Source organism: Chlamydotis macqueenii, chromosome 20 (genome assembly GCF_036417535.1).
Source record: "Chlamydotis macqueenii isolate bChlMac1 chromosome 20, bChlMac1.mat, whole genome shotgun sequence".
In the NCBI taxonomy this organism is placed as follows: Eukaryota; Metazoa; Chordata; class Aves; order Otidiformes; family Otididae; genus Chlamydotis; species Chlamydotis macqueenii.
This window is the reverse complement of record NC_141575.1, coordinates 6,453,144-6,472,915: the sequence shown is the minus strand read 5'-3', so window position 1 is coordinate 6,472,915 and position 19,772 is coordinate 6,453,144. Positions and strand designations below refer to the sequence as shown.

General features: G+C 47.1%; 1 protein-coding gene across 2 annotated transcripts; it reads left to right on the top strand.

The window, feature by feature from the left end:
* The first annotated feature begins 130 nt into the window (after positions 1 to 130).
* On the top strand, positions 131 to 16,481 carry MIGA2 (mitoguardin 2). 2 transcript variants are annotated; one of them, XM_086763975.1, is made up of 16 exons: positions 131 to 237; positions 1,707 to 1,949; positions 2,500 to 2,695; positions 3,617 to 3,729; positions 6,001 to 6,118; positions 6,621 to 6,760; positions 8,301 to 8,418; positions 8,605 to 8,705; positions 9,173 to 9,288; positions 9,740 to 9,812; positions 10,476 to 10,562; positions 11,199 to 11,297; positions 11,511 to 11,645; positions 12,346 to 12,399; positions 13,383 to 13,499; positions 14,091 to 16,481. In XM_086763975.1, the coding sequence occupies exons 2-16, from the start codon at positions 1,854 to 1,856 to the stop codon at positions 14,289 to 14,291; spliced, it is 1,764 nt and encodes a 587-aa protein (XP_086620101.1). In that variant the 5' UTR covers positions 131 to 237; positions 1,707 to 1,853; the 3' UTR covers positions 14,292 to 16,481. The 2 variants fall into 2 exon arrangements, with proteins under 2 accessions (XP_086620101.1, XP_086620100.1); XM_086763974.1 differs by having other exon boundaries at positions 2,485 to 2,695.
* Positions 16,482 to 19,772: the final 3,291 nt, after the last annotated feature.

The window sequence follows — 19,772 nt, the reverse complement described above, 5'->3', positions numbered from 1 at the left end:
CCTCGAGCCAGGCCCGGGAAAGCGCCCCGATTGGTGCGCTGGCAGGCAGCTCGCCGCTCTTATTGGCTGGAGGGGAGCCGGGGGAGGGGGCGATGGCTCTGCCCCGCCGCCGTCGGCTCCGCCCCCCCCGCCCAGGGTAGGCTGCGGCGCGGGGGAAGGAGACGCTGCCCTTCCGCGGCCATGGCGCGCGGCGGGGGGAGAGGGCGCCGAGCAGGGCCGCGCGCCCCCCCCGCCACGGTGAGTGGTGCCGCCCGCGCTGACTCGCGGGTGCCGGGTGGGCCGCACCATCGAGGGTGTGGGGGGAGAGCAGAAACGGGGACCCCCGAGTGGAACCGGGCCTGGGGCTTGGCGGGGGGGACGCACTGGGGTGCAGAGGGTACGGGACCCCTGGGATGCACGGGTGCGGGAGGCTTGGGGGTACCTGGGGTGTGGGTGGCGCCCCGGGGTGCACGAATGCAGGGGACCCGGGGGACGCCCAGGGGTGCGAGGGACCCCATGGCGCAGGGGTGTGGGGGTGCCCCGCTTACAGGGCCCCAGCTCGCTGCGGTGCTGGTTCGGGCTGTCCCGCGGGGAGCGGCCTGCCTGGGGCCTGCCTGCCCGGTGGGTTCGAGCCCCGCGCTGGGGGTGCCCGCGCTGCCTCCCCGTGAGAGCCCGCAGCGGGCCGGGCTGTGGCGGGGTGCCCCGGACGGGGGGGTTTCCCTGGTGCCGTGCTGTGTGTTCTCCCCAGCCGAGCCCAGTAACCCTCCGGTTGTTTTCCGCGCCCCAGATCTCTTGCACTTTGCTCTCCTCGTCTCTGCTCTGGCCAAAAGGCCGCGTTTAACCTTGCGGGGGGAGCCTGTCGCCCGTGTCTGGTCCCTGCGGGCTCCAGCCACCTTGAGAGCATTTCTGACCGCGGCTCCCAAACGGGGTTACGCCAGCCCGCAGGCCGTGGGGTGTGAGGTGGCCGTCAGCCGTGGGGTCAGGCAGGAGCAGGGGGTCCTCACACGGCCGTAACACCCGGGGTGGGTTTATCTTCTCGCTGCGGGGAGATGCCGGAGCCCAGCGTGGCCGGAGCGCGGCTGCACGCGGGTAAGAGCAGCATCCCCTTGCTGCGGCGAGGGCAGCTTGCTGCAAAGGCTGGCCTGGCAGGGAGCGGTGCCAAACGGTTTATAACTCTGTGACGTTTAAAAGACGATCACCCCTGGTTTCAATGCATTCTTCCGTAGCTCTGTCCTTGATGTGAAGCACATCCCTCCTCCGGAGCTCCCAGCAAAGCTCTGCGTAAAATCAAGCAGTGTTGGAATCTCCTGGGCAAGCACCCTTTGGTTGGTAGCTCTTGAGCAGGTCTTTGAGGCACAGAAAACTGTATGGGAGCAGAGTTTTGACAATTAAAGTTTACATGTGGTTATTTGGATTTTTTCTTTTTTTAAAATAAGGACTGCAAACAAAATCCCTCCACCCATGTGCAGTCAATTCTGGTGCATGTAGAAATCTCTGACAGTAGAAATTGAGTCCAAGGATGCTGCTACTGTAAAGCAGCTTGGGAATCTGACCCTGTGGTTGGTAGGACAAGCAAAAATTTGCTGCTGTTGGTGAGAAGATGCTTCAAATCTCCTGCTTGGCCTTAGCATGCTCCAAGTGAGCTGGTGTGTGGTTTGTGGAGTGCAGTACAAGGAGGCACAGGTTGTGTGTTCCCTTCACTCACCTGATTCTTCTCTTTACTGCAGGAGGAAGATTGCTGGATGAAGGCCAACCCCAGTGCTCTGAGCCAGATATCAGAGCAAAGTTGTATTTCTTTGTGAGCAGCTCACACAGCATCTGCAAGTGCCCTTCCCCTTTGTGGCCCCTGAAGGTGCTGAGGTCCTCATGCAGACATGGCATTTAGAAGGACAGAGGGAATGTCCATCATCCAGGCCTTGGCAATGACCGTGGCAGAGATCCCCGTGTTTGTTTACACAACGTTTGGGCAGGTACAGCAAGCGGGAAAGGCTTTTCTGTCGCGTTCCTTGCGTGAGTTTGGGGTGGTGGGAGAGAGCTGCTGAGGAGGCACTTGGAGTGGGGAGAGAAGGGCTTCCCACATCCCTCCCTGGGTGCCCAGGTTCAACCTTTCTCTTTGTCAAAAGTGCTAAAAAAAGACTTGTTTTAAAGGAGGGCAATATATTTCCCACTTGTAGTGATGCAACACTTGGGGCAATAAAGCTCAGCTGCATACCAGGGTTTCAGAGCTGAGTTTAGGTAACTCAGATTTCACCTGTTACAGACTGTGTGCAAATTTTGCAGTGTGTTTTGGAAATTAGAATTGAGACCAAGTTCTCCAGGTTCTGCGAAAATGATGCTCTGCAGTTTCCCTGCTGCTAAGTCTTAGTTGTGTAGCAGGGGCTGTGCTTTGTGGGCGGGAGGGGGAATGCCAAGGTGTCTTATGTTTAAGACTGCTTTAAAAAAAATTAAAAAGGGTGGTAGAATTGGTTTTTCATTGTCGCTCTTTTGTATCTCTTGTGTTTAAAGTCTGTCTTCTCTCAGCTGCGGCTCTCTCCAGGCCTACGCAAGGTGCTGTTTGCTACAGCTCTCGGGACAGTTGCATTGGCTCTTGCAGCTCATCAGCTGAAGCGTCGTCGTCGTCGAAAGAAGCAGATTGCCCCGGAGAAGTGCAGCTTTAAGCCTGGAGGGATCACTGTGCCCATCTTGCCAACCAGAAGGGTCTCCTCCGTGAAAAAAGGTTGGCCGTGCAAAAAGGGAAAGACCCCCAAAAGCCTTTTGTGAGGCAGCAAAGAGGGTGTACAGCAATGGGAGGTTCCTGACAGCTGGGGGGAGAGGAAAGCAAAGCCGTTTGTGTAGTGCATCGATGCAGAAGGAAATTAGAAGCCTGAAGCACAGTGCCATGGACACAGAGTTAGCAGAGGAAAGGGAGAGACCCTGACCTCAAACCCCTTGGGAGGAAAAAAGGGACACTGAGGTTTTTGCCAAGATTTTCAGTTCCCATCCCCCTTCCTACAGAAAGACTGTGGACCTGTTATGCCATGCTTCCCCGATAATAACAGCCTGGAGCACACAGTGACCTGGTTGCACGTTGATCTCGGCAATGCCTATATGATGCCTGACCCAGGGATCCCACGTGCAGCCGTGTCGGCAAGGCTGGGCCAGGCTGGCGAGCTGGGAGTGTCCGTCCAGCTCTGCGGCAGCTCCTGGACCTTGGGCAGCTTCTTCACCTGATTGTATTGATTTTTGGGGTAAGACTGACCCAGGCCCTCAGCAAAGCACTTTAGGGATTAAGCGTTTGTTTGTGAAACATATGAAAATCTTTAAGTGTTTTTAATAGTAACCAAGGGAGCGATATCCATACTCTGCCTGGCCTCAGGGGAGCTGGAGGAGTTTCTTCTTGATGCTTTCCACTTGCCTCTTGCCATCCATAAGCAGTGAATAAATATTCATTCCTCCGCCTCTGATCCCCACTGATACCACCTTTCTTAGTGTCTCAGAGCAAAATAGACCATGTGGGATATCCGTGACTCATTTCTAGGTATTGGATGCTGCTTTGCCCATCTGCCGTCACACTTGACAGGGCGATGTTCCCTGCATATTCACAGCTGCAGTCAACCCGGCCTAACATCCTGTTTTTGTGTGACCTTCCCAACTGCAGGATACTCCAGCAAGAGAGTCCAGAGTCCTGGCAGCAAGAGCAATGACACGCTCAGTGGGATTTCCTCCATCGAACCCAGCAAACATTCCAGTTCCTCCCACAGCCTCGCCTCGGTAAGGACCTTCTCAGCTGGGCTGGGGATACAAGTGCATCTCCCTGTAACAAGATGACCAAGTCCTTGGGCTTGCACTGGCCGAGGAAGGATGCCAAAGCTTTTGGAGCAGAACAGGTTACGGCATAATTGTAGGGCGGGTTGTGATATTAACCTCACGGTGACAGAATTTTCCTGTGGCCAAGAGCCCTGGAGTACATCCCACTTCCTTGGCTAACAAGGGGCTGCAGGAGGGACTTGCATGTGGGACGTGGCCATGATTCCTCAGGGCTCTCTGCCTCCCTCAAGGAGTGAGGCTGGGTTGTTGCTAGGTCTCATAGCAACGGGGAGCTTGTCTGCTTCCCTCTGTGGTGGAGGTTTGGGTGGCCCAGCAGCCCCTGTGCCAGCACAGACCTCCTGTGCTGGGGCTGCTCTCAGGTTGCTTGGTTGTTAAAACTACCAAAATCTGATAGCTCCGACTGGGAAACAGTGCAGGTTGAGAACACAGCCTAGTAATTTACCTCCTCTGAAACCAAAAGCAACCTATAAATACAAGTAATTCAAGCTTGACCAGGCAGAAGAAGCCATCACTGCTTGTATCCACCTCTTGTGAGACCAAACACAAAAGCACTGGGGAGCTTTTGTGGCTTCAAGACCTGTTTTACATCCCCATCGCTCAAAGCCCCGTGTGCTGCTGTTGGAGCAGTGGGCGGCAGAAGGGAACTGCTGCAGCTTCACGCATTGTGATTTTCTGCGAAACACCCCCTCGGCGTCACCTGCCAGAGCAGCCAGCGTCGGTGGCTGGTTAGCAGTGCTGGGATAGGAAGGGGGGAAAGAATCACCGCTTTGAAGGGAGCTGTTGGCCAGCAGCGCCCTAAGTATGTGCAGGCTTTGCTGTATTTTAGCTTGTCTTGTACAGTTAAAACACCAGAAAGTTGCCAAAAATCTACGCTGGCCAAAGCGTGTCTCCAGCAGGCGGCAGTGCCGGCACGGTGCTGGGCTCTGCACCAGTATTCCCCTGGGGTTACTGGGATATGATGGAACGTGTCTGTGCGGACCAAGCTGCATCCAGCTCTGGTCTCCCTCCTCCTGCGGGGACTCGCATCCATTTTATTTGCTCGCAGCTTCCCCCTTCCCACAGATGCTGTCCAAGTTTTGTGTTGCTGAAGTCTGTTTCTCTTTAGATAAAAAACGATCTAGATTCCTTTTTCCACTGCCAGTGCATGGGTGGGGATATCTATCCTGAGAGAGATCCGTGCCCGTAGCTCCTTCATTGTGTGGAAGCTGAGCGTCTGTGACACCGTTCACACTGCTTTCATGTTACTTGGTGGGAAAACAGCTCATCCTGCGCACAGCTGCAGGTTCTGCCTGCTCGCTCGTCTGCTTCCTGGGGCTCTTCTTTGCCATCTAGTAAATATGTCAGCAGCAGTGAACTGATGATTTGCGGTTCTGGATCTCAAGGTGATTTATTAACACTCCACAGAGATTAATCAATGGAGGCAGGGCAAGAACTCATCTGCCACACGATTATTGTAGCTTTTTTTCTAGCATCAGGCTCATATTTGGACATCTTTCTCTAAGCCACATGAAAACTGGTCACTGCTAGCATTTGAACCCAGCACTTTATTGGGTCAGACTTTCAAAGACATTGATGCACTAGTGTGAAACTGGAGAAAGCTGAGAACTTGCTGTGTGGATCTTTGCACTGAACCCTCTCAGGAGGAGGTTTGGTTACAAAGAGAAGAGCAAGGATCCCCCTGGCCAAAGTCCTCAGGTGTGTTTTTTTGCTGGTAATCTGGTCCTTTGTTTGGACTGCGGTCTCTTCCCCCAACTTCCGGTGGTTTTTGCACCGGCAGCTGGGGCTGATACAAACTTTTATTGCACCTTTGTAGCGATTGCTTTGCTTGGGCTGTTGCCTCTGTCAGCGCTCACTATTGTACAGCTTGCCATTTCCTAATGAAGCTTCAGTGTAAATTGGGTGGGAAGGTATTTCCCACACAACTTTCTGTGCTTTCAGAGACACTGCTGTGGTACTGAGTGGAGAAGGGGAGGACTTCTCACCTTGCCTCTCCTCTCGGAGCCGTGTGGCTCTGCAGTTGAGGGGAGGGGGAGGTAACCCTTGATACTTTCCCCTTCCCCAGCAAGGGAGTACCGATGTGGGGAAGCACAAGAGCAAACGTGGGGAAGGGAAATGGCTTATTGTTCAGATTTAACTGGTGTTGTGCGTTCTTAATGCTGCTACCCTTGGAGAGAACTGAAAAGGCATTTGCTGCTCTCTGCTGCTTTCCTGCAGATGGTAGCAGTCAACTCTTCCAGTCCAACACCAGCATCAGCAGGGATGTGGGAGGCCCAGGCAATGGGGGATGCTGGAGCCATTGGTGATTCCAGTGCAGAAAGCCTCTATGTTCAAGGTAAACAAGCACAAGGGTGACATCGCCCTAGGGGGGTTGTTTATCACTGTGAGAGCAAAAAGAGGGTGTAAACTGGCAGAGAGCATCAGCAGCTCGATGTAGAGCTCTAACAGAGAGCTCTCTTCCGTTCTCAACTTAAACTCAGTCGCTTGTTAATTATAAAAATCCCATCTTCTCCTAAGGAAACATTTCTGATTTCTCAGTGAATATTTTACTTCCAAAATACTGTTATTTGAGTAACAAACTCACATTGTGTGGACAACAGTATTTTGGAAATAACATGGCTGATGTTTTAAACACTTTGGGGATGTTCTGCTTAACTTCTAATCCAAATTAAACCATATTTAAAAGAGAAAGAAATGCAATACATTCATTCTTTCTTATCAGCTGGGGAGAGGCTTCCCTCTTTGCTGGATTGTCTGAGTGAGCAAAGATGTGTGCTCTTACAGCTTTATTCCTGAGTGGTGTGGAACTCGCAGCTTGTATTTGGTTGCACTTCCAGGCATGGAGCTGTTTGAGGAGGCCCTGCAGAAGTGGGAGCAGGCGCTGACCATCAGGCAGAGGGACAGTGCTAGCACCAGCACCCCCGTGCCCTGGGACAGCAAGAAACAGCAAGAGAGCATGTCTGAGAACATCCCAGAGGTAGGTCCCCACTGTTCCCTTGCATTTGCCAGCTGGGGATCATGCTGAAAGACTAGCCTGGGTGCTGGAAGCAGTAATTAGGAGGTTAAAAGAAGAGCAAATTAAGGGCAGAGTTGTGCCAGACTCTGTTTAAGAGCTGTCTGTAGCTGCGGCTTCCTTATGCAATGTGAGTGGGTGTTTTTAATTTCTTTTTCTTTTTAATAAGTCTCGCCCCCTCATTCCCCAGCTTTTCTACCCACCTTCCAGCATCGTGTCAGTCACTGTCACGCAAGTCTTCCAGCAGCAAAGGCCGTGGTAGGAAAAAGCTGTAACAAATACAGCACTGGAAAGAAAGAAATAGCTTTTTGCCTGGCAGTGTTGTCTGTAACTTTTTAATGCATTTGAAAGTGGACATCTTGCTGGTTACTGTCACTTCCTGGGAAGCTGGGTGGAGAAGCAGAGGCCAGCTGCCTGCGTGTGTTGATGAGTAAAGCAAAGCGGTAACTCGGTAGGAGCTAAGTATGCCCTTGCTCAGTGAGCTGGTGGGTCAGGGAGATGCGTAACTCCTTCTGCCTACAGCTACAGAAGCAAGTATTTTAGGACAATGCCTTGTTGTCTTGGACTTGAGAACTATGCAGGGAAGACCTCTGGTAAGAAGAGATCCAAACTAGAAAGTCTCAGTGACAATCACGCAGCTAAAGAGCAGCTATAGCTCAGGAATGTGAAAGGAGCTAAACTCCCAAGACTCCAGGAGTTCTTGCTGGCAAAAAGTGTTCCCAGCCTCTTATAAACTGGGCCTGGTGTAGTAAGCATGTGGGATGCTTGCCTTTTGTGGTGGATAATATTTATCCAAGTCAAATCTGGATTCTCTTGTTGTTGACTCTCCTTGAAGAGCCCTATAGTATTTCTAAAACTGACTAAAACCAGTTGATTCATTATCAAAATAGATTCTGTGCTTCTTGTTAATGCTTCTGTCTTCTGGGCAAGATACTTATGCAGACACAGGGGCATGAAGGCAAGATGCTGTGTAAGTCTTATGTTTCTCCTCTTTTATTTTATTTTATTTTTTTTTATTGTCTTCCCATGCTGCTTACAGCAAACTTTGCTTACGCCCAGCACCTTAACCCAAGGACTCTTACTCTGTTATCCAGTTCTGGATACTCTGCTGTATTCAACACAGGTTTTCTGATGTGATTCCCTCTTGAAATTAGGCTAAAGTCACAAGTCAGGAGAATTAAGTGATCTGATACTTATTAAAATACCTGTTTTTCTGGATGGCAGGTTAAAGTTCTTAAGTTTGTTCTTCCTTTTTCAACAGGAAAGCAAAATAGTAAAGCTAAAAAGCCAGAAGGTTTGAATAGGCTGTGTAGAAGCTTCCCTCCCCTTGTGTTATTAGCTGCATTGTAGGATTAATGACTCTCTCTCTCTCTCTCTCTTTTTTTTAATCATTTAATCTGCAAACTGTAAATCCTATTTTACTGAAAATTTCCTTCCATATTTGTGCTGTCAATCTGTCTCTGCCCAGCTGGCTAACTAAGAGTGGCATTTATGTATGTTCAAGGAGGAGTCCCAGAAAAGGGAGTTTGCTGAGAAGCTGGAGTCCCTCTTGCACCGAGCTTACCACCTCCAGGAAGAGTTTGGGTCTTCGCTTCCGTCAGACAGCATGCTGCTGGATCTGGGTACGGAAACTGGCTTACAAATGCATTAGGCGGCCAGTTTCCTGGCTGGTTTTATGTTTTTCTTTAAGCTAGGCGATGAAGTAGTGACAAAGTGCTGTTTGTGGGGGTGGGGGAGAGAGAGCACAGGAGCTAAGAGGAATGGTAGTCCATAAGCTCCAACACATGCAGCTTCTTCCTCTCCTCCAGAGAAAACTTTAATGCTTCCATTGACGGATGGGTCGTTGCGGCTTCGGACGGATGATGAAGACAGCTCAATTTCCGAGGACTCTTTCTTCTCTGCAGCAGAGGTGACTTAGTTTCAGCTGTGTAGAGTAGCCCAGCTGCTTGAAGGGGAGGCACAAACATGTATTGGTAGAGAAAGATGATACAACATGGAGCAACAGCCCCAAGCTGGGAGGTTCATGATAGATGTTAGGAAAAGCTCTTTCATTAGGGGCATGTTGCAGCCCTCTCCAACCGTATTTCCATGTCATCTTCCTATCTACTGTAGAAAACATGTGCTAACAGCTAGGAAAGTACTGTAAATCTAATATAATGTGGCTTGGTTCTGTAAATTTTAGGGGATATTGAGCTGTGTCAGAGCTGAGACAGCTTTGAAACTGTTGGGAAAACAAGTATCTTTGCATGAAATGATTGTCACTGACAAAAGTTTGCCAGCTGAAGAAGGCACATCATGCTTGTGTGCAGTCTCTGAGTATTTGCAAATATTTAACAAGATCATTTTGTTCTTCCCGTGCTTTTGCCACCTCTACAGCTCTTTGACTCTCTCCAGTTCGAGGAAATACCATTCCGCCTCTCTAAGCCAGTAGCTGCATATGAAGAAGCTCTGCAGTTAGTGAAAGAAGGGAAAGTTGCGTGCCGAACACTGAGGTGAAGTGCCAGCTGGAGTTGTGGGTCCTTGCGTTGAGGCTCCTTTGAGAGTGTAAACATATAGTTTGCCTTTGAGCAGCCCTGTAACCAGAATAACCTTTTGGGGACGGAAACTCTTAGCATCTTTCCTGCTGGTTTGGACTTCCCAGGGAACTAGCCCTAGATTTTAGGGTGCGTGTTAAGAAAGTGTAATTATCCCAGAAAATTAATAATGAGAGATGTGCCTGTGCTGTGTGGCTGGCTGGCACAGTCCTGTGCTGTGACAGTCTCTGCAGAGGCACTGCGGTAGCCCAGGGAGCTGTGCAAAGGGAATGCAGTTGTTTCTTCCTCCTAGGCACAGACTGGGAATTTATTTATTTATTATTATTTTTTTTTTTAGGGGACCGTAGTTGGTAGGCACACAAACATCAAAAGAGCTGGAATTTATGCAGTCCTTCCCCTTTCCCTCTAGGACAGAGCTCCTTGGCTGCTACAGTGACCAGGATTTCCTCGCAAAGCTGCATTGCGTCAGGCAAGCCTTCCAGGTGAGAACGGCTCGAGGCTCCCAGTTTCCTGTGGCACACTGCTGTAGCAGCACGTTCTCTGTTGCCTGTGCAGGGGTGAAATCTTTGCCTCTCAGTGAAAGCAGAAGCAACAGCAGCCCAAGCTCCCCTTGCTTATAAACTCTGTAATCCCATCCTGATGAATTTGATTTGGAGAGGGAGAGAATCCCCTGGTCCCTGTGCCCAGCTTGAGCGGTGGTTACATAGCCCCTGATGCTGGTTTAGTTCTGGAAAGTTAAAGTTTGGGAATTTCATTGCTGCCCAGAAGCTGATACTCCCACTGAAGAGCTTTTTACTGGGCTGAAGTCAAACCTCTGAGGTGAGGGAGCAAGGTTTCCTTCTCCTTACTGCAATCCTCTTCCTGGCAATGTCAGTCAAGAGCCTGAACAGCAGCTTTTATGCCCTGGCCCCACTGGCACCCTGTGGCTCCTGTGCCTCCATTCTTGCCGCTTCCAGTCTTTCGGCCTAATATTAAATTCACTTCCTGGAGAGAGCAGTTTTGTTTTCTAGACTCCAGCTTATTAAGGTTTAATGATACTGGTACATGCAGCATTGCACTGCTCTGTGTCCTGTCCTTTTTGCTCCCAACTCAGAATTTGTGTGGGTGTTGGTGCTCACAGGAGACTTCTTATGTTCCCTTTGCAGGAGCTGCTGGAAGATGAAAGCAATCAACTGTTTTTTGGGGAGGTTGGGAAGCAAATGGTGATAGGACTGATGACAAAAGCTGAAAAGGTAGGAAGTTTGTGTAACGACTAAGGGACATTTGTACCTCCATCCCAGCCCAGAGTTTGTCCAGTGTGTTGGAAGAAGAAAACTTCATCTGTATGCTGGTCACTATTGTGAGAAATAAAATCCCTGTGCTTTTGATCTTGTGTAACCAAAGTCTCTTGAAAGAGCCTCTTTGTGCATCCCCTGTCCATAGTTTGATTGTGTGCCCCACAGGAGCGAACAGAGGCTCTGGTGCATCAGCAATGGCATCCTCTCAGGGAGCACAGGAAAGGGAAAAGATAATCAAACCTTTCCATCGATAACATACCAGTTTTCAGATCGCTGGCTTAGTCATGGTCATCCCCTGAACAGGGAGCTTGTCGCTCGCACAGCGTTAGTCCCTTAGTGGCTCAGTTTGCGTACAGGTGTCTCTAGCTACTTCCTTGAAGAAAGTGGAGCAATGTAGGTGCTGAGCCTGGTGCCATCCATGCCTCCTATAAATAAATTCTCTTTCTGCAAAAAGAGTGTTTTGGCTAAAAACTTCAGCCAGTCGCAGGCATTGATGTTGATGTTCAACTCAAAATAGAGTAGTCAGACTTTGGTGAAATGTGCCCACGACTGTTGTACCTTCTGAAGTGTTTTGTTTCTCTGCTCTCCCAGAATCCCAAAGCTTTTCTGGAAAGCTATGAGGAGATGCTGCATTACGCACTGAAGCAAGAGACCTGGCCAACCACTCAGCAGGAGCTGGAGGGAAGAGGGGTTGGTAAAGACATTCTCTCTACAAAGTTGCAGAGGAGTTGGAAGATACTGGAACGTAGGAATGGCCCAGGAATGAAAGAACTGCTGAAATACGATTATTTTGCAGTTGTACATTGTGTACTTCAGCTCATTACATGCTTCAAACCAAAAGAGTAAAGTCCGTCTCTATTTTTAAAACCTGTTTCCTTTTCAGACTGTTCTGTTCTCTGACAGGTGGTGTGCATGAGTTTCTTTGATATTGTGCTGGACTTCATCCTCATGGATGCTTTTGAGGATCTGGAGAACCCTCCGTCCTCCGTGCTGGCTGTGCTGCGCAACCGATGGCTCTCTGACAGCTTCAAGGAGACGGTGCGTTCAACCTGTGGTCCTTGTGCTGAGCACAAGATCTCAGTGCCAAAGCTAGAGAAGAGTCTAAACTTGGCTGTCCTAGCTGAGCTGAATTTTCTGTTTAGAAATACCGTGCTTTCCTGAAGCACTAAACAACAGTGTTCTGGTACATGTAAATTGTTTACAGGAAAGCATCTGGTTGGCTCCAACAGACTTGCTTCTCTAGCAGCATTTATCAGTGATGCCATGGAGATGTTAAAAGATGACAGTGCGTATGTAGGGAAAAACACTTGAGGTTTTTTGCACCTGGCCGTTCATTCTGGTGGTACCACAGAGGCTCAAATAGCAGCACTTGCCTCTAGTCCCGGCCCCCAGCTGCATTTAAGACTGATTAGTTTCACAGACTAAGAAGATGGTTGGGAAGCACCTTTTAACAGCTGTCTGCTTACAGTCTGCATTCTGGGGTGTTTGGCAGCTATGTCAGATCATATTAGCAATCTTCAAAAACACTTTGGCTTTTCTGAAATGGATCTGGAGTGGCCAAATCTGCTTCCAGTTCACTTTGATTTTTCTCACTAATTCTAGAGTTGTTGGCACAAAAGGGCCACTGCTTTGATACTTTGATGGCAGTGTGTTGGTAAACGTGTTTTGTTTGGTTGGTTGGTTGGTTTTTTTTGAAAAGTAATCCCAGTAACTGATGGTCTCTCTTCATTAATTGTAGGCTCTAGCAACTGCCTGCTGGTCAGTTCTGAAAGCAAAAAGGAGACTTCTGATGGTAAGCCAAATTAATTAAAAGGGAAAGAATCTAATGTATTTAGCTGGAAAGATAACATCTAGATTTTGACTAAATACAGAATCTAAGTGGTACTAGACTGAACTGAATCGCATTCTTTGTGATGCTTTAGAGCAGTGGGGTCCTGCCATCGTTGCTCCAGTGCCATGCCAGTGTTTTACTGAATCAGTCCGAGTTTATTCTCCTTTTTCTTAATGTGAGGATTCAAAAGACAATGTTAGCTGTCTGGTATTCCCTCGTCTGTCTGGTATTCCCTCTCCCTGCTGACAATACCGTAGGAATGGTCACAGACACCAAGCTACAAGGGGCTGCTCCTGAGTTGTAGTTTCCCTGCTGGCAGCAAAATGAATGGCTCATGTGCTTCGCCACTTCCCAGCGCTGACTGCTGACTAGCTGTTCCTTGATGCGATTCCCTCAAATCTGTGACTTTCTAAAGTATGACAGCAGATGGCTCACGGGCCTGGGGAACAGGAAGCCGCAACTTCACCACTCCAGTTCTGCCACAGGGTCTGTGGCCTCTGGCAAGTTTTCAACTCCCATCCCACAACCAGCTGGTATAACTGGGTTTGTCTTGTGAGATGGTACAGAGCAACGAGAGCACTGGAAGCTGTACTGGTGCTGTTGTCCAGTAGCTCTGTCTTGGATATTTGCATGCCCTTTCCTAGCTTGGTCTGGAGATTTTAAATTGAGTCTGTAAAGACTGCCTGCTACCTGCCTCTCATTTTTTTTTCTATTTATTTTCCTCCTGAAATAGTAGTTTAGAAACATGAAGATAGAAAGCTCCAGTCATCCTTTAAGGGATCTGAAAGACAAATGTAATTCTGCAGGACGAGATGTTCTTAAGTAGCTCTTAACTTCAGTTACTGAAGCACAGTGCTTTCTGGGATGGAATTTGGTAGCTGATATGGAATAAGCTGCTAATTCTGAGAACCAAGACTGACTAATTCTTCCCTTCCCTGTGGCAGGTACCAGATGGCTTTATCTCTCACTTCTACTCCGTATCGGAGCATGTCAGTCCTGTTCTAGCCTTTGGTTTTCTGGGGCCCAAGCAGCAGCTATCTGAAGTCTGCAGTTTCTTCAAGGTAAGGTGGCTTTTCTGTACCTTCTCTCCTGCTGTCTTCTGGCTTAAAGCTGTAGATGTCTGCTTTTGATGGCTGGCTTTGACATGGTATTAAGAAACGTGGCCTTCTAATCAGTGTTTTTTGAGATGCAGATTGATAAAAATTCCCAACCATTTTACCATGGCTGATAGCAATAAATGTGTGATGAGATCAATCTGTACCATCAGTATTGGAAAAGATCACGGTTGCATTTGCTGAAATAATGTTGTCTAAGCACACGTGGGATCTTACAAGTTACTCATTTGATCTTAGAGACTAAATCCTGTTGTTCTTGGAGATAATATCATGAGAAGCTTTGTTACGTGCATTAGATGTTTGCATGGATATTGCCATGGACATCAGCATTGCTTTCCTGACTTCAGGAGCTCTGCTGTCCTGTTTCAGAGGCATGAGGGGATCTAGCCACAAACATAATACCCAGCCTAAAGGAGATCTTTGTTTGGATGGCAGATGTGCAAAATTCCATGAGATTCTCTGCTTGCTGCAGTCTGGGCAGCTGATACTGGCAGGTGGGAGGAGATCTTACTGTAAACCTTCCTTTTGTCTTTGCAGCACCAGATAGTACAATATCTGAAGGACATGTTTGATTTGGACAATGTGAGATACACAACAGTGCAGTCACTGGCAGAAGACATTTTGCAGCTGTCACGGCGGCGCAGTGAGATCCTCTTGGGATATCTGGGCACTGAGACTTCCCCTGAGATGAACGGCACGCTTCCTGGTGAAAATGAGCCACTGAAGGAGCTCATCTGACATCAATCGGGGAAGGAAAACAGTTTTGTACAAGGACATTTTTTTCCTCCCAGAGATGGAGAAAACTACCTGCAATGCACAGTGGTGGCAGCAAGACTATCTGAACACACAGCAACCTGGTGGGACCTTCTGCTTTTTGTAGCCAGTAGTGTTTGCTGGGATGGATCCAGGACCACTTGCCAGCTTATGGTTTGAATTTCTTCTTTGTTCCACCTTCCTGTTCTTTTAATTACTATTATTTTTAATGTGTCATATAAACCACAAACTGCCTGGGCCCAGATCTTGCCCAATTCTCTTGAATAGGGCAACATATGTACCCATTTCGCCTGTGCGTTTTCTGGGAGATGATTCCTGACGTTTACGACTGTGTGTGGGAGCAGGAACATCACTGGTAAATTCTGCACTTGACCATTAGCTTCTCAAGGAGGCTTTGTTTGCTTTGGGATTTCTATTATTCTTTCTCTGCTGTGTTTCTACAGACACTACTGCTGATTTTACCTTACGTGTTTTAACACATGCAATGTGACTAGTAAAGATTTCTTTCCCAGGGAGGAAGAAATACTTCTGTAAAGCACTGAAGTAAAACGCAGACTTTTGTAACCAGTATGAAGCTCTAAGGAAGTTGGTCTGTTCCTTCTGTGTTGGTGCTCTTTGCAGGCCAGGTGATGGGCTCTGGGCTGTGCTCATCCTCGCTTGGGAGATTGCTGAGGTCTACGTTTGGCCCTAAGGCAAGCTAATGTGAGGAGGGGGTGGATTTGCATCCTGCCTGTGCATGCACAAAGGCTTTAACATCCATCAAAGTGCCTTGCTGTATTTCAGAGTGAGCCAGTAGTGTTTTTTTGCTGGGTAGGAGGTGTGGGGTGTACACAAGCAGGCGAACCGGTATGGTGTGGTGCTTATTACTGTTATGCACCAGGTAGTAAGAGGTGTAGATGTTGGATGTGATGTACGAAAGGCGTTATGCGTGCAGACAGCTGAGAGCTGGGAGCAAGCTGCTAGAGAGGAAACCACTCTTTATAGTCTGTCAGGCCTAAGAAACATAGTGTACTTGGGGGTATAGATCAAATGCCTGTGCATAAATGACCTTGTAGTGCTGGAATGGGCTCCTCTCACATGACGTGATCCTGGCTGCACAGCCAGCTCCTGAAATCTGGCTGCTTTGGGACGTACGCTGAGCTGATGCTAGTCCAGGACAGCGGCGGTGGAGTGGGACTTGAGGCAGTCCTGGCCTTTGTGTGAGGTTTGCAGTGGTTTGCTGGTTCCTCTGTGAGTGCCAGGCCACAGATGAAGGTTGAGGGTCCAGCCTGTGCTTTCTCCTGTTTTAGTCCACATACAGCTCCAAGTCTCAGCCTCATAAAGAGGAGGTCTTCAGGGAGAAGAAAATGAGGACTTCCACAAAAAAATATGGGCTTCACTTTTCTCCAGACTAATTAGTTATCCCTTGTGTCTGTTCCAGGTAAAAGGTATAAGTCTTATCTAGCCATATTTTTGCAAGGGGAAAAATAAAAATGTAAGACTCTGGAGTTCCCATATGAGTGGAAAGTCAGTGCATGCGATTGGAGAATACAAGTGTCGTCTTTCTTCCTCTTCAGATATCTACTGTGGATTCTAATGGTAAAAGCAGGAAGGAAGTAAGCAGGGAAAAAGTAAACAGGAGGATGTAAAAGGAGTAGAGAAACGCTCCTGAGATGCTTGCAAGAGGGTAAATGTAGAGCACGTAACATCTGTTGTTCTATAAGCACATCAGGCTGATGTGGCTTATCCTGAAGACCAGAGTAATGCCATAAACAAGACAGTGCTGAGGCAGAAGTGAGGAGCAGCTGACCCAAGTGAGGCTGCATGAAATAAACTGTTACAAGAAGGATTTACGGGAGAGCAATTGAAACTAGGAAAGGTCTCTGACGTGTCTTGCTCCCAGCAGCATGCAGTGAGAGAAGAAAGAGAGGATGTTGTATTAGCATGGCACACCTGCTAGATGTAAATTGTGATTCAAAAGTACGTTATATTCTGAAAGCAAGTTACTTTGCCAAAAAAAAAATTCATCGTGCTTTGTGCTCTTGTATGGCTGGTTTAAAAGAAAGAGTAACTTCAGCAACTTTGTATAGTGGTTAAAAAGATGCTAAAATGTGAAGATTAATGTAATAAGATGGATTGTTAATTCTAAACAATCAATGCTGTTAATTTCCCATTTTTAGAGTTGTTTTATGTGTATTTATTTACTACTTTGAGTGTCTTTTGGCCTCAGTGCTTGGGGCAGCCTGCCTGCTTTGTATATAGACAAGACCACTGGCTGCTGACTTTGGTCTTTTTGCGTCCTTGCGGGAGAGGATACTGAAACAGGGTCCCCATGAAGCAAACACTAACTTGCACTGCAGCTTTTTAAGCTAAGAAATTGTAAATTCCTAATCAATCAAATGTAAGAAAGGCAGTTTTATTATGGCTTTATGCTTTTAATTAGCACTTTTTGCAAATAAAGTACACCGCTCTCCCAGTGAAGGTAAAGAGGGATCTTCCTCGAGAACATCTGCAGCTTCTTGAATGTTGAGTTCTCTCCCTCTGCCCACCAACACCACCTTGCTCCGCACAAGTCAAGGATGTCTGCCAAGACAAACCAACTTTGTCTTTACTGGGGAGGATGTTAAACTCCTTTACACCCCCCTCTCGCTATTTCATTTCTGCTCTTTCTCCTTTCCCAGTCCCAGTGTAGCTTGAGAGGAAAGGCAGAAGAAAGGTTTTTGCAGCCTCTGAAGGGTACTGTTCAGATCAGCGGGTTCAGAGGAGCTGTTCCTGAGGAAGAAGCTCTCCCTAACCTGAGGGGTGGTGGTCAGTGACCTGCTGCATTCAGCTCCTTCAGCTGCAACCCCGATCCCACTGATCCCGTCCGGAGCAGGGCTTGGCCAAAATGGCAACCACCTCGTACTCATCTGTTTTGCAGGGGAGAGTAAAAAGTTACGCCAGAACAGCTGCCTGCCCTCTGGCTTCATAAGAGGTCACTAGAAAATCCTTCCTTCCCCAGCATATTGTGTTTAGCAAAGGAAATTCTTCAGTATTAGTAGCAGATGAGATATGTATTTACATAAAATCTCTAGAGATAAGATAGTCGTCTTTTTTTATTATGAACCCTTATCTCAAGGGGTTAAATCATCCTGGGCTGACACTTGCAAGACTTCAACACTGATGGGGATTTAAAGTGGCTTAGCAGCTATGAAATAAAATCCTTCAGTAGTTTCTGATGCTTAAACAGCACTTCAAATATGCATGACTTTTTCAGTTTTTATGTGGAGGTGGTAACAAGCTTCACCAGTGGTTAAAGTACGCACTCAGTACTTTAGTCTGTATGTAGAGACTACACCAACTGGCTCTAGGAGGGTCTTCATGATCCTTAAAGCACAAATACATTAAAAAAAAAAAACAGAACAAGGCAGATTTTTCCTTATGAGATCAGTGTGGCTTTGAAGAGCAGGACTTGTGCTGTCTCATACAGGGAGGTAGGAAAGCAGGATTTTATTTACCCCTCTTCAGTAGAACATTCCTCTGCTATATCTGAAACTAATGAATGTAAACTTGTGCCTATTTTTTCTTGATTTCCTAAAGGTGTAAAATAATCTGTTCTTGTTTTGCTTCTTTTCTTTTCTTTTTTTTTTTTTTTTTTTTTTTTGATACCTTTAATCTTAGGATGTGGGCATTACAAGTCAAATAAAAATTTCCTTCATGATTGTTGTTTTTGTTTCTAAATTTCCTGGTGAAACTTGCTAGGAACTCAGTCTCTGGTGTCTGATTTAGGTGACAGTTTTGGTGACACCTCTGGTGCTAGAGTGATGGTATGAAACAAGGCTCTTCTGAGAGTCAAAATGCTAAACTCACAGCCAGTAAACTTAAGGGTTTTGTTTGCATGGGGAGTCTTCCTGTTTCTACTGAAGAGAAGTCCATAGATTAAGTGGGCTATAAAATAAACAAGGCAACTAATTATACTTAGAGCAGTGGTTGAAAACTGTGGAGTTTCACTTTTCAGATTTTTCTTTTTCCATGGTGCTTTGATTGTGTTTGGGTGTGGTGTGGGTAGGCTTGCAGGCTGTGAAAAAGTGGTCACAGAAATCGCGGTGAGGACCAGAATCTCTTAAACATTGTCCAGGTTCTTGTTGCATGCTTATCAGCCTCTCAAACTACGTGAAAGAAACCCAGGGTAAAGACTGTGGGTTGGTATCAGAGATGCCCATCTGCTGAGCAACGCAGGAAACTCATCTTCTCATTCTTCTGAAGCAATTACAGTATGTTTAAATACTTTCATTTTCAAATAGTACAGAAACCAGATTGAATCAGGCTGTCGCTTCCCCAGTGATTAAGATTTCATCCATACGTTTAAAAATAAAAAAAAATAAGCCTCGGTTAGCGTTAATGCAAGCCTGTCATGAGCTATGATATATGCAAATTGCATGTTCATGAACAGGAAAATTTTTGTCTCATGCCACACCCTGAATGCTAGTAGAAAGAGTTAAAAGGAGTTTATCTTGGTTTCCATGGTGTCAGACTGTAACTCATTACATCTCCAGAGCAGCTTCGTGCTTTCTTACGCTGAAGGAACAGAGCAAAGGCTGCTCCGTGTATTGACACTTTCTTCTTCTGTTCAGGAAGGAGTGGGTGAATATAGCAATGAAGCCCACAATTTTCAGTACTTGTCATGGTACATAGATCAAATGTAATCCACTCTGCCAGCAGAACTCTATATTCAATAGCTCGGAAAGGAGGAGATTTATTTAACTTGAATAATGAAAGCAGTAAATCACTCATACTACCTTGTCGCAGTCTTCTGCAATGAACTGAACTTCTGCAGTAAATATTTGCTCTTTCTTTCCAAATAATAAGACTTTAATGCTATTTTTCTTCTTGCAACGCCAGGAAAAGTATCAACTTTGAAGAGGCTGTTGAAATTAATTAGACATAGTCACAATTGCTACCTGAAAACAGGTGCATTACAACTGCAAGAAAAGGAGTGTTCGTCCTGTTCTGAAATCTTACTTTATGGTGAGTGTGTTAAGGGATAAAAATCCTAATTCATGTGCTTTCCTGACACATAAAAATTAAAGGCAACTCCTTGCCTCTGTTTAAAGGCTTCTTGTGCTGCTCTTGCATATTTATTAAGTTTTATCTCTTAAAATTGAATTAACTTTAGTGGTTTGGTCTGAAGGTGTATTTGCCTTCTACAAGCTTTTCTGTGTAAAGCTGCTCATTTATCTCGCTTTTCAAGTGCTGTGCTGTTTGCGTTCTGCTTTTTTCTCAGGCTCCCCAGGTAAGTAGTATTCTCTAGGCTCACACATGGGAACAATCATTTTTGTTTGGTCTTCAAAGTGGGTGTTTTCAGTGGCCAAAGCTATTTTGGGGGAGAAAAAAAAAAATTAAGATGGTATTGCCTGGCCTTTGCAGTACCTTTTAGAGGATGTGCAGAGTACCAGCAGCTGCTTGCTTTCTTTTGATATTCTGGAA